At 40.4% G+C, this 22,593-nt stretch overlaps 1 protein-coding gene across 13 annotated transcripts in view; it reads left to right on the top strand.

The window, feature by feature from the left end:
- Nucleotides 1-13,981, top strand: part of LOC144696100 (protein prune homolog 2-like) — a 508,829-nt gene extending 494,848 nt beyond the window's left edge. For 9 of the 13 annotated variants that reach the window (XM_078567388.1, XM_078567368.1, XM_078567399.1 and 6 more), the window contains 4 exons: nucleotides 568-603; nucleotides 3,034-3,072; nucleotides 6,377-6,424; nucleotides 10,407-13,981. In XM_078567388.1, the coding sequence (XP_078423514.1) occupies nucleotides 568-603; nucleotides 3,034-3,072; nucleotides 6,377-6,424; nucleotides 10,407-10,440 (157 nt within the window). In that variant the 3' untranslated portion in view covers nucleotides 10,441-13,981. The remainder of the gene's footprint in view (nucleotides 1-567; nucleotides 604-3,033; nucleotides 3,073-6,376; nucleotides 6,425-10,406) is intronic. The other 4 variants (XM_078567379.1, XM_078567461.1, XM_078567470.1 and 1 more) reach the window with 1 other exon arrangement.
- Nucleotides 13,982-22,593: the final 8,612 nt, after the last annotated feature.

Genomic DNA, 22,593 nt, shown 5'->3' with positions numbered 1-22,593 from the left:
CCTGCAGGTATATTAGTGCAAACCTGGGTTCGGCATTTTCTCTTTATTTTTTAAATAGGCATCCGATCTCCTAATAAGATCTAATTTCACCATTGATTGTGGATATTTTTTGTAATCACCTTGCAAGTGAAATTATTCCTTTTGAACCCTGGTGCTTCTCTTTTAAGTATCAAATTTCAAAAATCCCTATCAATACTATAGAAGTTTATTCTGAAGTAAATATTTGTTATTGAATGCCTGGATTTTCACCTTTAAGATGTAGGCCTAAACATTTCTTGTAGAACTGCAGTTCAGAAAAATTATTAGTGCACAGTACAGAACAATTATAAGTTCACACTTCAATGTGTTGGACCAGTGGTTGTCTTATGCTCCAGTATGATGAGCTGCAATATTCACTTTTCAAATGTTCTTATCAATGTTCAAGTCAACATCTCTTGCTGATTTTTAATATGCCGTCATATGTTTCCACTGAAGGCCTAAAGGTGATTTCTTCTGCCTGCATAGCTATTGTGACTCAAAGTTTTTGTAAATTTCCTAACTTTGGTTTAATGACTTATTTCCTATAAGGTATGAAGAAGAAAAGTGTATAAAAAGAAGGACGAGGTAAATTCTGAACTTTCAAGCCTTGCCACAGGCTGTAGCACTGCCCTCCATTGCAAAAAAACTAATCTTTTGCTGTTGGGTGATCCTAGCAGTAGCTATATTTGCTTGAATGTGCTGATCTATCTTTCTGCTGTCATCTTACCTCTACTCTTATTAAAAGTGTGAGTGATACTGGAATAAAGCTAAATTGGCACTGGCAGGCAGCAACAACAATTTGCATTTATATAGCACCTTTAATGTGTAACATCATAAATCCTCCCAAGATATTTCATAGGACTGTAAGGAGAAAAGAAATTATACTGAACCAAAGAAGAAGTTTGGACAGATGACCAAACACTTGGTCGACTAGGTAGGTTTTAAGCAATGCCTTGTATTGTAGGATGAGAAAGAGGTAGATGGGCAGTCAGGTTTGGAGAGAGAATTTCATATCTTAGGATTTGGAGAGCTCTTGGTACAACTGCCAGTGGTGGGAGTGAAGGCGATGAGGGATGCATGAGAGGTGGATTCTGACCTTGTGTCTTCAGATGATGTCACCGAATGGTAGTATGTGGATGGGAAATGGGAAGGAGCCAAGGATAGTTCCTGGGAAACACCACAGATACCTTTGAAAGAGGTAATTGCAGAGATCTCAAAGAAGCTGGAGGAAATTAGAGAGGTAGTGAGAGATGAGGCCCAGGAGGGATTTGAACACAAGGATGAGAATTTCAAAATTGCTGATTGCTGTACTGGAAGCCATTGCAATAAGCACAGGGGTAATAGATGAATGGAACTTGGTGCAAGATGGAATACAAGCAGCAGAATGTTGGATGAACTAAAGTTTATAGAGGGTGGAAGATGGGAGGCTGACCAGGAGAGCTTTGGAATAGTTGAGTCTCGAGGTAACAAGAGGGTTTTGGGAGTTGATGCAGGGCAGAGAGCGGTGATTTTATGGAGTTACAGGTATTTGGTCATTGTGACTGGAAGCTGGAAGCTTACCTCAGTGTCAAATAGAATGTTTAGGTTATGAACAGTCTGGTTGAGCTTGAAACAGAGGCTAGGGAGGGGAATGGAATCAGTAGCCAGGGAATGGAGTTCATGGAGGGGGAAGAAGACAATGGTTTTTGATTTCTCTGTTTATTCTGGATGTTGAACAAGCAGTGTCCAACGAAGATACTGTGGAGAGGTTGGGTGAGTTGGTGAAGTAGAACAGAGTATTATCAGTGTACACGTGGAATCTGACCTGTGCCTTTGGATGATGATGTCAAGGTATAGCATGTGGAAATATGAGGGTGTCAAGAATAAATCCTTGAGGGACTCCAGAGATAATGGCGTAGCGGTAGGAAGAGGTCACACTCAGGAAGCCCTGTTGCTATCGTCAGTTGTCCTTCGATTTGCGGATGATGTTTACTCAGAGTCGCCAGTTTCTGCGATGGGTCTTCATGTGACTGAACAGGTCGATTCTTGATCCACAGATCTTTCGGCACATGGGACAGGATGACCCACGAGGCTGTGGGGTTCAGAGCGCAGGATTTGTTTCCTTTCTTTCCTTCTCTGTATTCATAACATAACTGATGAATTGAATTTCAAATAACCTACAGAATCCCAAGTCTTTTTCTTGATTTGCCACAAATCCATCCATGACATACTTTCCATCACTTCTGAATTTAATCCAGGATCAAATTATGTCGACCTCTGATGTATTTCCCAATTGACCATGTTTCATTGGAACAGAAATGGGCTATTTAGCCCCTTGAGCCAGCTCCACCAAATCTAAAGAAACAGTCAAGAGAACCTTGGAAGATTATAGTTAGTTTTATTATGTTTAAGCCCAGGCAGTCAGAGTCAGCAAGCTATTTCCACACCATGGGGGATATCACAGCCACACCTAAAACTGATCTTCTGTGTAGACACTTATCAGCAGGTATCACTGAATACTGATCTGGAATGGAAACTTTGATATTGTTCAGGGACCCGGAAGCCAACTTTAGAGCTGCTACTTCCACCCCAGCTGTCATCAGATATGTACTGTTTACTTTTCCCCCTCCTTATCAAGCCAAAACTGTAGCGATCAACTTTTTGGATCTTTTTAAATAACCAATTTTCTTTTTTTTTTAAACCCAGAATGAATCTCATTTGCTTTGCCAGGTTACTGAATGCTGAATGTTAACAATATCTGAGTAGGTGGCTGCATTTTCAGCTTTCTATAATAAGCATGTGATTTAAAAAATGTCTGTCTCTCTGCCATATATAGATCTGTTTTAACAATGACAGGTGAAAGCTGTTGAGGGCATTCTGAGTTGGAAACACTAGCCACAATGCAAAAGTGCTTGAAAGCTCTTTTTATTTTGAAAGTCATATCAGGCTTAGCATGTTAAAGATAACATTGTTTTGCTTTGCAATTGTCTTACTGCTCCCTTTTTAATTATTATTATTCATCCTTACCTCTTGCAGATTGGATGACGAACTAAGAGATGCATCAAACACAGCAAAGTAAGGCAAATTACAATGTCATCAGTCAAGTTTGTTTTATATTTTGGGTTTTACTTCCTTATTTCTCTCAACTCTGCATCAAACATCAATTCCATTAGCAGGCTCCTGGCATCTACAAATTTTAAAGTGTAGTTATATCCACAATAAAATATGGTAATACAGGATTGCCAAGGAACCAAATAGAAATCCTTGTTACTGAATTTAACTTACTGGATATGTCACAAGCCCTCTCACAGCATCTAGACTTTGGAGAGGGTTAGAATAAGCAATATCAAATCACGGTATAGGCAATATACTACAGAATAGGTTTTTCCAGACGATCCAGTCCATTATGGTAGTTGACAGAACTTTACCTACACCACTTCTAGACAAAAAATAACGAATAATACGTGCCTTAGTAATAATAGACTTAGATCAACAATCTTAACAGACTTGATTCATAGGGCTGGATTTTACTGCCGGTGGAAAAGCAAGTGGGTGGACCCATAAAATAGGGCAGCGTGAATGCCCACCCACCCACCTCCGCCCCAACATGATTTTATGAGTGATGGGGAAGACATTGGGTGGGCCATCCACCTATGGTCCAATTCTGGCCCTTATTGTGTCAGCCCAGCCCAGATTTACTTGGGTTCCCAGCATCCATGGTTGCTCTTCCTCCTAGGCCTTCTGCAGCACTGGTGGTGCAGAGCTGCTGGCCTCCAATTGACCGGCATCTGAATGAGGTGGGACCTCCTCCTGGATGGGGGCAGAAGTTTCACTTCATAATAACTAAAGGCCTGTCAGCCAAAAAATTAAAGCAGGGCGAGCGGGCCAAGCAGAGGTGGGCTTGGGCCTGACATTTATGCTGGGGTGCTGGGAGCCCACCCTCAGCATATAATTTAGCCCATGGAGTTTCATTCGATCCACAGGGTCCCAAGTTAGTATCTCAGTCACCTTTAAAGAACCGCTAGTGCTGTCCAAGACATACTTCCATCACCTCTAAATGTTTGCCAGGATCAAAATCAATACAAATACATATCTAATTGCGAGTTCAAATCCTACAATGTCAGTTGAGAACTTGAATTCAGTTTAAAACATCTTCAAGTATTAAGCTCATAGCAGTAGAGGTGACCATGAAGCTGTAAGATTGTTGTAAAAATCCAGCTGGTTCATTAATGTCTTTTAGGGAAGGAGATCTGCCATCCTCACCTGTGTGGCCTATATGTGACTCCAGTCTCACATCAACGTGTTTGCCTCTTAATTGCCCTCTGAAGTAGCCTGCGATTTTGAGGTTGGCGGGCAGGCAAGGAGCCCAAGCGGCCTTCATGTTTTTCATAAAACCTCATCCACAGGCGGGATGAGATTTCATGAAGGTTTTATTAAATTAATTAATAAATTTTGCTCAATTCATAAACATGTCCCAGCTCATGTGACACTCTCACATGAGGGGACATATGTAATGATTTTTAACTTTCTTTATTAAAAATTCTCAATATGAACTTAATCTCCCTGAGGCAGCTCAGTGCCTCAGGGAGATTTCTGCACTCTTTTGCGCAAAAGAGTGCAGGCCCCCGATTCTCCTTCCTCCCCCTGCCCGCACAGGTAGCGCTGAGCGCTACCAGGCGCGCGTCATGCTGGGTGGGCCTTAATTGGCCCACCCGCGTAAAATGACAACGCGCGGCTGATCGCCGGCAGTGATCGGCTCCGCGCTTGCTCCCGACCTGCCCGCCCGGTAGGGAGAAAATTCTCCCCTCAATTGTCGTAAAAACCCATCTGGCTCACTAATGTCCTTTAGGGAAGGGAATCTGCCAACCTTACCTGGTCTGGCCTACATGTGACTATGGACCCACAGCAATGTGGTTGACTCTTTTATAAAAAAAAAGCTCTCTGAATAAGGGCAATTAGGGATGAGAAATAAATGCTAGCCAGCAACGCCCACATCCCACAAGCAAATAAAAAAAAAGTTCTTTGAAATTAGATAAATGAGGTGTACCCTCATGGGAACGGATCATGGACTCCATATTGGGCAACCAGAAATTCCATCTGTGTAGAATTCTTAATAGCTTGTTTTGGTTTCAATCTTTGCCTATGGAGTGCTTAATAAATGCCGAAATATTTTTTTCACTATGATTTTCTTTTATCCTTTTATGGAATGTAGACATCAGTGGCAAGGCCAGCATTTGTTGCTCATCCCTAATTGCCCTCGAACTGAGTGGCTTTCTGGCTATTTCAGAGGGCAGTTAAGTGGATCTGGGGCCAGATGTAGGCCAGACCAGACGAGGATGGCGGATTTCCTTCCGTAAAAGACTTTAGCAAACTAGATGAGCTTTTGCAACAGTTGATAATTTCATTGTCAACATTACTAAGACTATCTTTCAATTCCAAATTTTACTAATTGAATTTAAATTCAACCAGCTGCCATGATGGGATTTGAACTCATGTTCCAGAGCATTAGCCTGGGCTTCTGGATTACTAGTCCAGTGACATTACCACTAAGCACAAAACTCTGGCCGGGATTTTCCGGTCTCGCCTGAGCAGGAATTGTTGCAGGCGGGACGGAAGATTTGACAGGCCAGCCAAAGATCGGTTGACTTTGGGCAGCAGAAAATCCTGGCCTTTGTTTCTGTTTTCTTCAAAGAAGAGGCATTATGCATCTCTTAATTTTTATATTCAATTGGTTGATATGATAATACCACAAAAACTGCACTATTCATATGTTGTTTGATTCTATCTAGCAGATACATATTAGGCGATTTTCCTGTCGACGAGCAGGAGGGTGGGTCCCAGCAAAAAATAGCTGTGCGCCCGCCAACCTGACAATGGCCAATTGAGGCCATTTACCGAGTCATTAAACTAATTAATGGACCTGCTCATCCAACCTTAAGGCTGGCGGGCAGGCCAGGAGCCTTGGCGGGAATTAGAAAAAGCATGAAACCTCATCCGCGGGCGGGATGAGGTTTCATGTAGGTTTGAAAAAATTTAAATAAAGTTTTTTTAAAAATTATGGACATGTCCCAACTCATGTGACAGTGTCGCATGAGGGGACACGTCAGGGAATATTTTATTTTCTATTTCTAATATTTTTAACAGTAGAGGCCTTAATTGGCCTGCCTATGTAAAATGGCAGCGCGCCCCTGATTGGGGGCGCCGACTGGAGGAGCGCCTCTGCCCGCCCGCACTTCAACTTCGCCCCCGACTGTTGGGAGGGGGGATCCTGCCCATTGTATCCTGTTTCAGAATTGCTCAGGTTTGGCTAATTGAACTGTGGTGTCACAAACTAATCTTGTTTATTGTTTCCTTTTGTTTTGAATTTTCATTTCCATAGAACTAGCAGACTGTCGATTGAATCCGAAGCACCTTCAAGGGAACAGCAGTAAGGATGACATTATGTTTGGAATAAATCATCTGTGGTGTTTTGTGGTCGCCTTGCATGGCTGTCCACTTCTTCTTTGCATTTTGATCAGTTCTATGTTGTGTTGTGCTGCACAATAATCTGTTGTATTTTGTTTATGGATTATGAACACTGAGCTCAACAAATTTGAAAAGTAATCCATTCAAATATTTAAAAGCCCATTTGAGTCTATCTACTATGATGGATTTCACTTTCATTAGAATCATAATGATTATCATTCTTCTGGCGAACTGCATGTTGTTGATCTGAAATCAACAATAAGAATTATTTGAGCCACAATACCCCAGACATTGTGGTAACAAAATTTCAGAATATAACCAGTAGTGAAAACAACTGTATTTACAAAAACAAAAAAAAACACTGTAAATGCTGGAGTTGTGAAATAGAAACAGAAAATGCTGCAAATCCTCAGTGGTTCAGGCAGCATCTGTGGAGAGAGAAAAGCAAAGTTAATGTTTCAGGTCACTGATCTTTCACCGGAACTGTGCTCAACTATGTTTGCCATGTTGCATCCATCCCTTGAATAAACTAGAATTTGCACTGAATTCTGAAGTTCTTAAAACAAGAATAGAATTTTTTTTTCAACTCTTTCCCCCTCCTCTAAATATAGTGATTTTTGCGGGATATAGTTTCACACACTCTGGGAGCCTTTGACATCTCACTGAAACGTGGGTGACCATTGACAATGATTGCTAGTAGGGTATTGAACTGTGCAGGAGAGGATGGGCCCAATCCTAACAGAGGGCACTGAGACTAAGCTGTAGCACAGTGCAGGGATAGCATCTGGTGTGCATGACTTAGCTGCACTCAGTGTCTTCAGCACTTGCTTTTGAAGCTTTATTCAGCTTTCTCAATTTGACAAACTAGCATACTGATGATTGTAAAGAATAAATATTTTGCACTTGTACATGAGTGTTCTGCAGTTGAGTCGATAAGTTAGAAGAATTTCTGTAGTGTTTGTGCCCATTTCAAAAAGTTGATAGAAAGGGAGAAAAAATAGAATATGGGGGTAAACTAGCCAGGTACATAAAAACAGATTGTAAGAGCTTTTACACATATATAAAAATGAAGAGTAGCTAATGTAAACATTGGTCCTTTAGAGACAGAAATAGAGGAAATTATTATGGGGAATAAGGAAATTGCAGAGACTTTGAACAAATATTTTGTGTTTGTCTTCACGTAGAAGACACAAATTACATATCAGAAATAGAGGGTAATCATGGGGCTAAGAAAAGTGAGGTACCTATGCAGGATTTCCTGCATTAGGGCACATAGTTCTGTGAGTGTCTCCCTGAAGAGGCATAGTCACTTCAAGCACTGTCTATCTGACATTTGTAGGTTAGTCATGTTGGTCCTGTAATCTCTTGTTTGTACCATGGGCCTGCATCCTCCTCTGCCTTGCTGCCTGGCCTCCTGGCATTGTGCTCTCCGTGGGCTGTCTGCGCTGCTTCCTGCGCAGCTCTGATTCTCTCGAGCACTTGAGGAGGAAAGAGTATAGGGTGAATGATTCCCATTGTGTTCTCCCTTTCTTTAAAGGCAACCTATGAAATGTCCTTCCCTTAAGGACTCCTATGTAATGCCACTGTAATGAGTGGCCCCTCCGTCGCTAGGCTATGTGCTGCCCCTTTAATTTTTGGAACCAACACTTTAGGCTTAGTTACTTTGTACCTCAGACTCCACCCCCCCCCCCCCCCCCCCCACCGCCCCACTCCTCCCAGAGTGTCATATTATCAAATTTTAACACAGAGAAAGAATCTCCAAAGACAATGCTGCTCCCTTTGACTCACTCTCCTGCAAGACAAATTAACTCTCACAATCAGTCAGTTTAGGGGGAGTTGGTTGTGTAGTGGTAATGTCACCAGACTAGTAACCCAGGGATCCAGGCTAATGCTCTGTGGGCATGGGTTCAAGTCCCACCACAACAGCTTTAATTCAATTAATAAAATTTAAATTCAATTAATAAATCTGGGATTATAACGCTAGTCACAGTAATGGTGACCATGAAACTATCATTGATTATTATTATAAAAACACATGTGGTTCATTAATGTCCTTTAGGGAAGGAAATCTGCCATCCTTATTCAGTCTGGCCTACTTCTGACTCCAGACCAACAGCCCTCTGAAACTCTCCTCCAAAATCCCTCTTAACTGCCCTCTGAAATGGCCTAACAAGCCACTCAGCTCAAGGGCAGTTTACCTTTTACCTTTTCTTTTATACCTTCATGGGATGCCAGCATTTGTTTCCCATCCCTAACTGCCCTGGAGTCACATGCAGGCCAGACTGAATAAGGATGGCAGATTTCCTTCCCTAAAGGACATTAGTGAACTACATGTGTTTTTATAATAATTCATGATAGTTTCATGGTTACCATTACTGTGACTAGCTTTATATCCCAGATTTATTAATTGAACTGAAATTTTATTAATTGAATTAAAGCTGCTGTGGTGGGACCTGGACCACAGAGCATTAGCCTGGACCCCTGGGTTACTAGTCTGGTGACATTACCACTACACAATCAACTCCCCCTAAACTGACTGATTGTTAAGTTGCCAGCATTCAATGGTGGGTTATTGAAAGCGTGAAAGACTTGTGTCAGTTTCATTTAATCGGGGAGGCTGCATTAAATCCCAGCAAATGACATTTAAATTTCATTCAAGTGGTTGACTTTGAATATTTGAGGTTCCCATTGATAAAAAACAAGTCCCCCCACCCCCCGCCCCCTCAGCCCTGTTACCCTCCTGCTGCGACATAATTGGAAGCCCTTTTCCCCCACCAGGGTTGTGACACACTGTGTTGTGGAGTATCTAAAAGACACTCGACACAGTCAGCTGTAGGTAAAAACAAGCAGCAGCTGTTTATTCAGTACAAGTATGCACACACGGGAAATGCTGTCTCAGAATGCCTTAAGAAGGCAATTCGAAATTACACAGCTTCTGTCGATTATTTGTACCATCTTTGGGATACCTCATTAACTCACGATGTTCTTATCTTGTATATCTAGTTCGTTACATCCATAATTACAAATTAGTTTATAAAACAATCACGGATGGTCTGATCTTGAGTACAAACAATGTCCACAGTTTATTCCAAAACATGAACTTTGCTTATCTATCCTGACATTAAAGTCAAATCCCTTTAACTTATCATGAACTGGCCCATAGGCTAGTCATCAACTCCCTGGCCTGGCCAAAAGGTTATATTCCTTACTACATCTATTCTAGTTTTTTTGAACAGCAAACACTTTTAAAGCTTATATCCACAACTTGGCCAAGCCTGGATGATCCCATGATGCATCTTGATGTACCACTTCACACAGCCTGCCGCATGATTTTTGAGCCCACCCACCAGCTTACCTGCTTCAGGTTCCACAATATCCAGCCCCTTGTTTAGAGAAGGAAGATAAACCTGCATTCATGATTACTTGGAAAGTTAACAAAGGCAAGGATAGGTTCAAACTCAGCTAAGATGCTCTTCATCATCAACAAACCTGCTGATTCTCATTGTGCAGGTTCATTCATGTATAATGGCCATTTGGGTGATGTACAAGAGCACAGAAAACATCCATGGAATGGTACCCTAGCCAGGAGACAAAATATTCAGGAGACAAATAGGCCATGCCCAAGTTCTTGACATGTGTGCCAGGAGTTTGTATTTCTTAAATTGCTCCTTATAAAAGCAAGGATAGCAGTATATACTTAACAAAACTCACACTGCAGTACCATGAGGAGAAAATCAAATGTGTCATTGGAAGTTGATATCACTCTCCTAATCACAGTCAGCAGAGTAATTATTGAACTTGCTGTGTTTGCCCCTTCGCCCCAATTTCAAAAAACAACCATTATGTGCAAAATAAATACTGTCTGTGGATTTCTTTTGTGTTTATATTTAATGTTATTGCTGCAAGTATAATCTATTTTTCTCTTTTTTTCTATTTTTACCCAGGGTTGAAACAACACTCAATAAACATATGGAGTAACAGTTGAGCATGGACTTCCAACACTGCTTATGATTTTTTATTTCCAACTAGGAACAGTAGCAATTAACTTCCTTCAATATTTCCTGACCTATCTGTTTACATGTTGGTTGATCATGTTTATTTTATGAAGTGTTATTCTGTGAGTCATACTCTGAGACAGTTGTGCCTGTGAATAAAATATCAAACAATATTGTAATAAGTGGCAATAATATACATTTAGTTAAAGAATTTTAATTTCAAAATAATTGTCTATTAGAAACACTGCATTAGTATTGCCATATTTAAAGGGAATCTCCAAATGTCAAATTGCCTCCTTTCCCTTTTGCCCCTACCTTTTTCCCAGTGAACAGTAAAATGAGCACAAGGTTTTGAAATGACACTTTTGCATCAGATCATAACTGGAGAAAGCTTATGATGAGAGTTTTATTTGTAAATTCTTGCGCCACTTTACAAAAGAATGAAATGGGGAAAATGTGAAATTATTTGAAACTTCAAAAAGCTTATATTGTTTGATTATCTCTTTCTGACATAGCTAAACCTAAGGAAGTTTTCATGTGTTTTATACATGTTTTCACAACAAATAGCTTTTCTTGTGTAACAGTTGAATGGAGGTGATTTTTAAGCTGATTCTATTGTGGCAAGCAAGAAACGTACCCCCAAGAAACTTATAAAAACAATATTTTTTACAGCATAGCTAGTTATAAAACATATAATTTTTGAAATTTGTTTCAACATCACTTTCTGCTGTCTACTTCATATGAGAGGTTGGGGGGTATCTGTATTATTCATACCATATCCTGATCTGGCCCTAGGTACTCTCTGCCTATGCATTGATAGCTGGTGCATCGGAACTTTAATCAAGGATAGAATTACAAAGAAAACTCCCCTACTGAGCAGTTCTAACCCTCATAAATCCAGAAGTTCTAGGTAAATTATATTTGCTCTGAACTATTAGCTCATGAACTATAACACTACTAATCCCTTCTCAATGCTACGAAGATATCAAAATACCTTTATTGCTGAAATATGACTAAATACACATTTTTAAATAATTGTAATTAAAACAGCTTTGTAAAGTTAATTTCTTCACTGCCTGCATGCCTTTTCTTCCTTTTTCTTCTATTTCAATTTATTACCAAAAAAAAAGCAAAAAAAAATTTCTTCCAAGTTTCCCTCCAAGTCTCACACCATCCTGATTTCAACATATATCATTATCCTTTCATCATCACTGGCTGAAAATCCTGGGACTTCCTATTTAACAGTGCTGTTGGGAGTACCTTTGCCACACAGACTCCAATAGTTCAAGAAGAAGGCCTACCATCATCAGGGTAATTAGGGATGTGCGATAAATGCATCCTTGCCAGTAATACCAAGTGAAAAAGCAATGAACTTATCCACTTTGTTTAGCTTCACCTTTCAGCTCTTTTTATTACGAGTTTGAAACTTCTATAAGTATTAAGTCCAGAGCAGAATGTCCATGAACATTTTAGCTTGTGTAGATTTAGTTTTTAAGAATATTTTCTTACAGTAGCAATTCCAATTCACAAACCTCCATCAATGCTATTTAGAAATCAGTTGGTAGGACCCACACCACAATTGTCTATCCTTTTCCACTGCTGTACGACTGTAATTGATAAGTCACCAGCAGAAGGGTTTATCCAAAAACTTTTCTTAAATTGATGATTCATTTCAGTTACTGTGAATCTATTTTATTCTACTTTAGTGCTTTGTTTTAATTCTGAAATGAGTTATTGTTTGGAAATTATGCTGATTTTTTTTGGTTGTGTATCTCCCTCAATTCAAAGACTTTTGAATTGAATTTTTTATGCTTTTTATGAATCTGTTAACTGTGCAATAGAGCATGGAGATTTCCTTTAACAAAAAGCCATCCACATTGCTAGTTGCCAAGATAAATTAGTGGTTTCTAAAATTTTATTTTTGGAAACTAGTCTTATTTCCTGAGTCATTTTTTAAGCAATTAGAAAAGTTTAGATGCAATAATCAGTAATTTTAACTAGTGAGCTTGTGTTGCGTAAGTATTTTTTAAAAATTAAATGATTTAATAGCAATTTCTAACTTTCCCATGAGTGTTCCTTGGCTTATTAGTACAACAGTGCTTTAAAAAAGACTATTACAGATTTCTAGGGTGAACTTGCCTTAGCTAATGTAAACTAAATGTCAGTTATGAAAAATGTTTGCACCCAAATTTATCATAAAATTATGATAGTGAATTTATATGTAATTCCTAAAATTTCTGTAACGCTTTTCTGTAGCATTCATAATTTCCAACAAACCTACTTTCATTAAAGAATAGCAAGAAGGATGCATCCTGCCCTGGGAAGGATTACAATCCCATCAAGAGTTGGATTTATTGCTTTCATGGGGAGAAGTCCCTAGTTAATCCACTTCCATGACCAAATCACCTGACCAATGAGTGCTCTGAGCCCCTTCTCCCAATTGTGTTTCCTCTGCCTCATCCCGTAGTTTATCGACACAATCGCTCGAACAGGTGTTTTTTTAGAAGTCTTTACTCACTGACGTATTTGTGTCATTCAGTAGATCATGGGTGAGCTCCAGCACTTCTTCCCTTTATACACAATCGGCTTGCTTGGTGGCAAAGCTACACCTCAATCAATAAACTGTTCTTGGTAATTTACTAGACTTGCAACAAATGTATGTTGGCTTCTTAAGGAAGTTCTGAAAAGTGTAAAGGGGTTCAGTCTTGACCAAATAAATGCTAAATAATCTCACTTTTTGCATTCCTAAATTCATGGTCAGTAGACTATTGTAAATGAAAACACCAGATTTTTTTTTACTGTATCATGTCTATAATATTCTCTCATCTAAACATTGTTAGAAAATGCAATGTAGTTAACAACACCATGCGAGTCAGAAATTACTTGTTGCGTTTTCAGCTGCATTTAGTTTTTATTAAAGTGTAATTTATATAAGTGAATTACACTCATACAGTATAACTAAATGAGCCATTTAAGGGACGAATTCACTCTTTATTAAGATTTAAAAATAAACTACCTAAAGTGACTGCAAGAAAAACAAAGGTGTTTCTAAAAGGGCATATTTTTTCCTATGTGACAAGTGACTTAACGATATCCTCCTGTGCCATGTTAGCTGCACAGAATTTAAGAAAAATTCAATTTAGGATCACAGTCAAATTGAGCAATGCTATTTCAATGTGGATTTCTGCACTATCTCTTTTGACATAGAGACTTCTGAATCTAAGAAAAATGTTGTTTATGTATATATTACTATGTTAGAGAATTAAAGATATCCAACAGTTAGAGAACATGTGCATGCTCGGGCAGAGGCTGCAGCATCACTGAAGGAGGAATCAACACCTTATAGTAGCTATACCTGCTGCTCTGTCTAGCTGTTATGGTAAAGCAATGCCCTCTGCAACTGTATCCTTTAAGGCATTATTACTTTGAAAATTGGTGGTCATCCTTTATGTAAAAATATGATGTGAAACTTTACACATCCTTATAATGGTAATTTGCACTATTAAATGCTGTGCTGTCCTTTATATTGTGTTGTTTTTATTTAATTCAAGCTGTACAGCAATAGGAAAGTAAAAGGGAATGTGTTGGGAAAGGACGCACACATATATAGTGGCGTCCCTCAGGGATCAGTGTTAGGATGACTTGCTTTTTGACGTATTAATACCTGGACTTGGTTATACAAACCATGATTTCAAAGTTTACGGATGACACAAAACATGGAAATGCAGTAGACTGAGTAGTATAGTAGCAAACTTCAGAAGGAGTTGGGGAGACTGCTGAATTAGGCACATGGTAAATGTAATTTACTGCAGAGGTGTGAAGTGATGCATTTTGGAAGGAAGAATGAGGAGAGGCAATACATTGAAAGGGGCTGCAGGAACAGAGACCTGGAGGTTGACATACTCAAATATTTTAAAATGGCAGGTCAAGTTGATAATTTTTTTTAAAAAGCGTATGGGAATCTAATTTTTTTTTAATAGAGACATAGAGCACAAAAACAAGGAAGTTATACTCAACCATTAAAAATCACTGGCATGACCTCAGCTGGAGAATTTTGTCCAATTCCGCTAACCACATTTTTGCAAATATATCAAGACCTTAGAGAAATTTTGTGCCACCTTTGACCCTAAGATGAACTTCAACCTCATATCCAATCTGTTACCTATTTCCACCTCCAAAATATCATTTGACTCTGCCCTTGCCTCAGCTCATCTACTGTTGAAGCCTTCATCCATGCTTTTGTTACCTCTACTCTTAACAATTCCAATGCATTCCTGACTGGCCTCACATTCTGCCCTCCGTGAACAAGGTCATCAAAAAATTTGGTGCCTATGTCATCACTCACGCCAAGTCCCATTTACCCATCCCCTCTGTCCTTACTGACCTACATTGGCCTCCTGTTAAGCAACACCTAGATTTTTTAAAATTCTCATGCTTGTTTTCAAGTAATTCCGTGGCCTCTCCCATCCCCATTTCTGTATTCTCTTCCAGCCCCACAATCCTCCCAAGACATCTGTGCTCTTCTAATACTGGCTGCCTTGAGCACCCCCGATTTTAATTGCTCTGCCATTAGCAGCCATGCCTCTACCTAGGCCCTAAGCTCTAAAAATTTCCTCCCTACACTTCTCTATCTTGCTTTCCTCCTTTAAGGGTCCCTGCAAACCTATATCTTTTGACCAAGCTTCTGGCTATCTGCCCTAATATCACCTCTTGTGCTCAGTGTCAAATTTTGCATATAGTACTACAGTGAAGCATCTTGGGACCTTTTGTTATATTAAGGATGCTATATAAATATAAGTTTTTGTTGAGAAGGTACAGAGGAGATTTACCAGGGATGAGGCACTTCAGTTATGTGGAGAAACTAGAGAAGCTGGGATTGTTCTCCTAGAGCAGAGAAGGTTGAGTAGATTTATTTAGTGATGCACAACATTTTTTACAGTTTTAGTGGGAGTGAATAAGGAGGAACTGGTTTCACCAACAGAAGGAGCAGTAACTAGAGAATATAGATTTAAAGTGAAATTCGGCACAGAGGGGAGATGAGACTATTTTTCTGCAGCAAGTTATGCTCTGGAATACACTATTGTAAGGATGGTAGAAACAAATTCAATAGCAACTTCCAAAAAGGAATTAGGAACGTAATTGAAATGGAAAAAATTGCAGGGCTCTGGGAGAAAAAAAACGGGTTGGGGGGGAATTAACAGCTCTGTGCTGTATCTTTCTATAACACAGATTAACTTTTTTGTAATAATCTTCAAAGTGACATATTTTGTAGAGGTTCACTATCTTTTTATACGAAGGCTAGTCAATTGTGCAACATCTGAGGAGGAGCTAGCACCTTTAAAGCTGTATCTAAGCAGAAGTGTCTAAAGATAGGAAGACAGCTGTCCAGATTTAGACCCGAAGGCACTTCTACTTGTTAACTTTACCACATCAAATTTTTTTTTTAACAAAATTAGAAGCCATTGTGATTTTTTCAGTTGAAAACTGAGGACACTTCTAGACATCTCTGTATTACTTTATTTAATGGAGCAGGTTAATGTTCCATTATATTGAAAAAAAGAACAACACTAAATTAGTCAATGGAATTAATAAAGTCTAGCTAGCGATCTGCTTTCTAAAAACATTTTTCAGGTGGAAAATGCCCTGGAAATAAATGGCGAAAAGTTTTATCGGGGAGGGTGTGTTTGAGTGTGTTGGGGGGGTGGAGTTAAATGCTCTAAAAGTGATATTGGGTTAAAATCCTAATATCTTCCCACCACCCACTTCCCGGTTTCCTGATGAGTGTGGAACTCCTGTGTAGCTGTTGGGCAGAATCTTGCCCTTGTCGGGCGGGCTTGGTAGGGGCGGTCAGGAAGCCGACCGCTGCCTCCGATCGGGGCTGGAAGGCGATTTCACGCTGATGGGCCAATTAAGGCCCGCCCAGCAGGAAACACGAGAAGCAGCGCTGAGCACTGCCTGTGTAGGCGAGGGGTGGGGAGTGCGAGCGGGTCGAGCGTGACCTCCGCGAGTATGCACTTCATAATCTCCCTAAGGCACAGGGCTGCCTTGGAGATGAAGCATTTTTAAAAAAGAAAGAAATAATGTAATAAAACAGGTCCCCTTCTGTGACACTCACATGAGCAGGGATATGTTATTAATTAAATTTTTTATTTTATTTTTATTTGCCTTAGGAAACCTCATTCCACCCGTGGATGAGGTTTCCTAAAAAAAATCCAAAGGCTGCCTGGCCTTTTCGCCTGCCCGCCAACCGTAAGGTGGGACGGGCAATGAAAAATGTCGGTCAATAACTTTGTTAATGGTCTTAACAGGCCTTTTAATTGTCGGCACCTCTGAGGAACAAGGGGGACAGCAATGCCAATATCAGCAGCACCAGCTGACATCTCCACAGCCACATGCCGTTCCTTAGGGCAGAGGGGATGGACACAGAAATCCAGCTCAAAGGAGGTGAGATGCCCAACACCGGATCTACAGGCAGAGGATCAGCTCGTGATGTCCGAGCAACAGTGCCTCTGGAGGCTCAGGCTTTCACAACAGCTTATTGCTGCGGCTTTCTACAGATTGACATGCGTTGTGCATCAAGGTGCTTCTCACTGAAGGGATGTTCCCCAAACCCCACACACCTCCCCCAGATCTCTGGCTCTCCCTGAGGTGTCGTCTTTTGCAAGGATTAGAAGCAAAGACTAATGAGTGTTAGTGATAATTTGTGTGGTGAGGAGGGAAGGACAACATTTGTGGAGAGTGACTATGAGGCAGGGGTTTGAGAGGACATTACAATGAGAGTGAGCATGAGTGTTGGCCGTTCAGATGGGGATGGGAGGTGACAGGAGAAAGGAACGACTGGGGCTGCAAGGTGTGTTCTTCTGAGTATTGTGCAGGAGAATTCTGGCAAAGTAGGAGTGTGAGTCTTGGCACCTGAAAGTATTATGCCACACCTTTCCTCACCTTCCTGAAGTCCTGGATTTTCTTTGTGCACTGTCTCCAGATTTGAGGAATCACACTCCTACTGCTGACTTCCTCGGCCTCTTTCTCCCATCACTGAGAAGGATCACTTTGCTGCAGTCCCACATTTCCTGCTGCAGTCCCACATTTCCCACTGCAGGACCTTCAGGTAAGAGTGAAAGACCCGGGAGCAGCCTTCCAAGGTCTTCTCTCCATTCCTGTGGTTGCTGCATCCTCAAAATTCCATGTGCAGTTGGGTGCGTTTGACCCCTGTCAGGGTTCCTTTAATTAGAAATCATTATTTTGCCAGCTCCAGCCCCTGATCCCACCTGCTCCCTCTGGTTGGGGAACCTGGAAGGGCTGCTAATACTGTGACTCAGTTAGAGATGGTAAAACTGGCTGGCAATTTCAACGGCCTCTCTTACAGCTAATAGTTCCACTGTTTCGGTAGGGACCAAGCGTTAAAAGTTCCGGCCTATTTAAAGTGGAACAGATTTATTACGGAATATAGCTCGCCTTCAAACTTGGGTTGTGGCAATGTTTTAGTGAGTATACAAAGCTTATTCATGCCAGCAAAGTTGCTGCTATATTAAAAAGCCATGATAAATCAAACATACACATCACACTTTTAAAATGTGTTGTCATGTCCCATTTGGGTTCCTGTGGTTCTCATTTTTCCCAGAACTCCATGCTTGAATTCCTCTTGAATCTGGTTCCCACCCCAGCAACAGTATTGGAATGGCTCGTATCAAAGTCACAGAGGTCATCCTATGTGATTGTGACAAAAGTGAACTTTCCTTCCTTGTCCTTCTCGATCTGTCTGCAGCCTTTGACACGGTTGACCACACCATCCTCCTCCCAATGCCTCTCCACTGTCGACTAGCTGGGTGTGACTCCTCTCACATGGTTCCATTCTTATCTATCTAATCATAGCCAGAAAACCACTTGCAGTAGCTTCTCTTCCTGCTCCTGCATTATTATCTCTAGTATCCCCCAAGGATTGATCCTTGGCCCTCTCCTATCATCTACAAGCTTCCCCTTAGTGACATGATGTCAGTTTTCACATGTACACTGGCGACACCCAGCTCTGCCTTAACACCACCTCAACTCCTCTACTGTTGCTAAATTATCAGGCTGCTCATCTGACATTCAGTGCTGAATGAGCAGAAATTTCCTTCAATTAAATATTTATAAACCCGAAGCCATTGTTTTCAGTCCCTGCTCCAAAACCTGTTCCCTAACTTCCGATTCCATCCCTCTCCTTGGCAACAGTCTGAGGTTAAGCTGGTTTGTTCACAACCTTGGTATTACATTTGATCCTGAGATGAGGTTTCAACCTCATATTTGTGCCATCTCTAAGATTCTCCATCACCTCTGTGTTTGCTGACCTACATTGGAGATTGACCTACATGTCCACAATGTAAGACTTACCTGATATCCACTCTCCAAATGCTTTTCTCTCTGACATGCAGCCAACCTGTCATTTAGCTGAAGCGCTGTTGATAAAAACTCATAATTTTCTGTGGTGGATGCCGCTATTTATATGCCATTGTTATTTCATCCATTCAAGTATATGATACAGTACCAGCCTTTCTGATGACACAAAGAATTGTATTACTTGACAGGATGGTTAATTCTCTAATACATTTCCACAGAGCAAAATATTACATGGACCAGGATCTTTAGGGCGGTGAGCAGGGGGCGAGGCCCACTCGCCGACGCGGGATGACGTCGGGTGGAACTCCTGACATCACCCTGCGTCATTTCACTTTTTAGGTCGGCGGGGGCGCAGCCGAATCAGCTGTGGACCCACTGACCTGTCAGCGGCCAATTGAGGCCATTTAAGAAGTAATTGACATAATTAATGGACCTGCCCGTCCAACCTTAAGGTTGGTGGGCAGGCCGGGAGCCCTGGTGGGCTTCAGAAAAAGCATGGGCAGGATGAGGTTTCATGAGGGTTTTTAAAAATTTAATAAATGTTAGATTTAAAGTGATGGACATGTCCCAACTCATGCAACATTGTCACATGTCAGGGAAATTTTGTTTTTGCACTTATATGATTTTTAAATTTGGAGTTGATCTCCCTGAGGCAGCACTTAGCCTCAGGAAGATGAATGCGCTCTTTCGCGCTTGTGCGGAAGAGCACACTTCCGGCTGAGGGAATCCCCCCACCCGCACAGTGAGCGCTCAGTGCTTCCTGGTGGATGTCATGCTGGGCGGGCCTTAATTTACTTTTGTAAAAACCCACCTGATTCACTCAAGTCCTGTAGGGAAGGAAATCTGGCCCACGTGTGATTCCAGACTCTCAGCAATGTGGTTGCCTCTTAACTGCCCTTTGAAATGGCCGAGCAAGCCACTCAAGGTCAATTAGGGATGGGCAACAAATGCTGGCCTTGGCAGTGACACCCACATCCCATGAAAGAATTTAAAAAATCATTTTCTGATCAATTTTCCCAAGTAGGCTGTCCAACTCCTAGTTTTGTAGCCAATTTTAAAAGCTGCTCTTGCAAACAATAAAACCACTTCTGTCAAAAGCATTGAATGGTGGAAAATTTACAGAATCCTTTTACACAAGTATCTTGATTCTCATGGATCTGCCAATTCTACCTGCTAACAAAATGAAGCCACACTCAAGGGCCAGGATTTTCCGGTTGCTCCGAGGTGGGTTTCCACACGGCGGGCCGTTCAAGCTTCCATTCACTTTGGCGGATCTTCGGGGCTGGAAAATCCTGCCCAAGCTCTCTCTTGAGTTGTTGAAATACCTTACCTTGGGATTTAAAATCAGAGTTTGGAACCACCTCCTGCACTATTTATCTGCCAAAACAAGGTCTGGTTCCTTATGAATGCAGACAAAGTATGCAGGCACAGAAGGTGGCACCCTTCAGAGTCCTCCTCTTCCCAGCAACTCTCACAGCCTTTCCCTCCTGAAAATTCCAACACTAGTTTACTCATATTGTGATTATTGTAGTGACACAGATTCTATGGTCATGTCATTGACTTTTGACCATATTTTCACAGGATACATTTGATAAAGAGTAACATTGAAATATTTTTATAAAACAATATTTGTTCATACAAGTTTCACAAAGTCTTTAGATAAAAGGTGATTAAATAACTATGACCTTGATATTGAAGTTGCTTTCAAAGACAATGAGCAATTTGTTAACTTGTCTCAGTAATTGATAAACAGCTCCCATCTAGTGTGTTGGGAAGCCCCCACCTTTGACATTTAACAGGATTTATCCTTTGGCTGTAAGCAAGAGATAAGATGGAGACAGAAACCCACACTGAGAGTCTTTTTTTAAAGCGGAGGTTTGTAGGATAGTCAGAAGTTAAGATGTAGGAAAGTAGTTACAAATAATTTTGTTTGAGTTAAGTAAGATGCTCTACTGATGTGCGGATGTTGCAGTGATTGAATTAAGTGAGTCTGACCATAACTCTTGGTCTTCACGTTCAGTTGCAGTTTGTGAAATAAAGCAGTTTAACAGTTCACACCTGGCTTCAGCTTACCAAATGTTTTCTCAGTCCATTTTCAAAAAGAATGAACAAACACATGTGAAAGACACGGCATCTAGTTTAGATCACAAGGTGTTTTATTATAACACCTGTGGGTTCAACTAACCTATAAAGGAAGAAAGAATTTGCCTTTATGTAGCACCTTTCATGACTTCAGGATTTTCCAAAGCACTTAACAACCAATCAAATAATATTTGAAGTGTAGTCACTCTTGTAATGTAGAGAAATGCAGTAGCTGACTTGGTCACATCAAGGTGACACAAACAGCAGTGAGATAAATGGCCAAATAATTTGTTTTGGTGATGTTGGCTGAGGGATAAATGTTAGCTGTGTTATTGGGAGAATTCCACTGCTGCTCTTCAAATAATGCAATGGGATCTTTTGCTTAAGGACAGACACGGCCTCAGTTTGATGTCTCATCCACTGGCTTAATGACATCCACTGTATACTGGGCAGGAATGGGCACATCCCTAAATCTGGACACTCAGACAATTCTCATGGATACTGGACTCTTAAAAATATTAAAAGCTTCATATCTGCATGCACTTCCTTTCTGTAAAATTTCACTTTTTGTTGTCACATTTTTCTCACACTCTGAGTTTCTACATTTCCCCCATTACAATTTCTCTATTTGTAATGCAAACTGACTATGTAAATTTTTCATACTATAATTATACCCTAATGCCAGTGATAGTGCCATATCGTCTCAGTTTTGTACAATCCACTACTGTTATGTTTTGTGGTTCCCAAAAGTTCAAAATAATCACACTTTTAAACCCAAATGCTGGAGTTCATTGAATGTATTCCTCAGGTCCCACTATGTGCTGCAGACTGATAAATTGTGGCTCAGTACCCACATTGTAGTGCAGTAGTGAGTGATGTGGCATCCTGGAAACTTACGTATATATACGCATGAGCAAATGATTCTTCTTCAGAACTGAGTCATACGGACTCAAAACGTTAACTCTGTTTCTCTCTTCACAGATGCTGTCAGACCTGCTGAGCTTTTCCAGTAATTTTTGTTTTTGTTTCAGATTTCCGGCATCCGCAGTACTTTGCTTTTATCCAAATGAACATATAGTTCCTAAATTATATTGGAATAATATAACAATGTAACAACCATATTCGCACAAATTGTTCAAAATGTTTTCTGAAACCCTTTTCATCCACCATTTTTTCTCAGTCAATAAAATCCTCATATCCGAAATAAATCTTTAAGCAGAATTAAAAATTAAGAGATTTTGTATTGCATAATAACATTATCAAATGTATTATTTTAATTGTTTTAAAGTTTTTTTTTTATTTGATGACTTCAACCTCCCCTAAAAACATAGACTTAAACTTGATATTTTTCCAGAACTGTGACTTCATAAGCTGAGTCTGAAAATACAATCTGAGCATGTGCGTTGCATCTAATTTCCGTGAAGGCATCAGCCACCTGTATGATGAAATTATCTTGAGTTTGTAAAGCTTTCCACACAGTCTAATTTCAAAATCTGTATTAAGGTAAACTTATATAAAGTGGTTCTAAAGATGGGCTGTGTTTGTGAGAGTGAGTGAGAGCAAGCTGATACCAATGCAATCTTTTATCTGTTGTAGCTTTATTTTGTGTCCCATAAACTTTGTAAAGTATTTTAGCCTAAGGAGCAGAAAGGAAAAAAGAGAGAGAAAGAAAATATTG

The sequence above is a fragment of the Cetorhinus maximus genome, chromosome 2, assembly GCF_964194155.1.
Source record: "Cetorhinus maximus chromosome 2, sCetMax3.hap1.1, whole genome shotgun sequence".
In the NCBI taxonomy this organism is placed as follows: Eukaryota; Metazoa; Chordata; class Chondrichthyes; order Lamniformes; family Cetorhinidae; genus Cetorhinus; species Cetorhinus maximus.
This window is presented reverse-complemented; position numbering and strand designations above follow the sequence as displayed.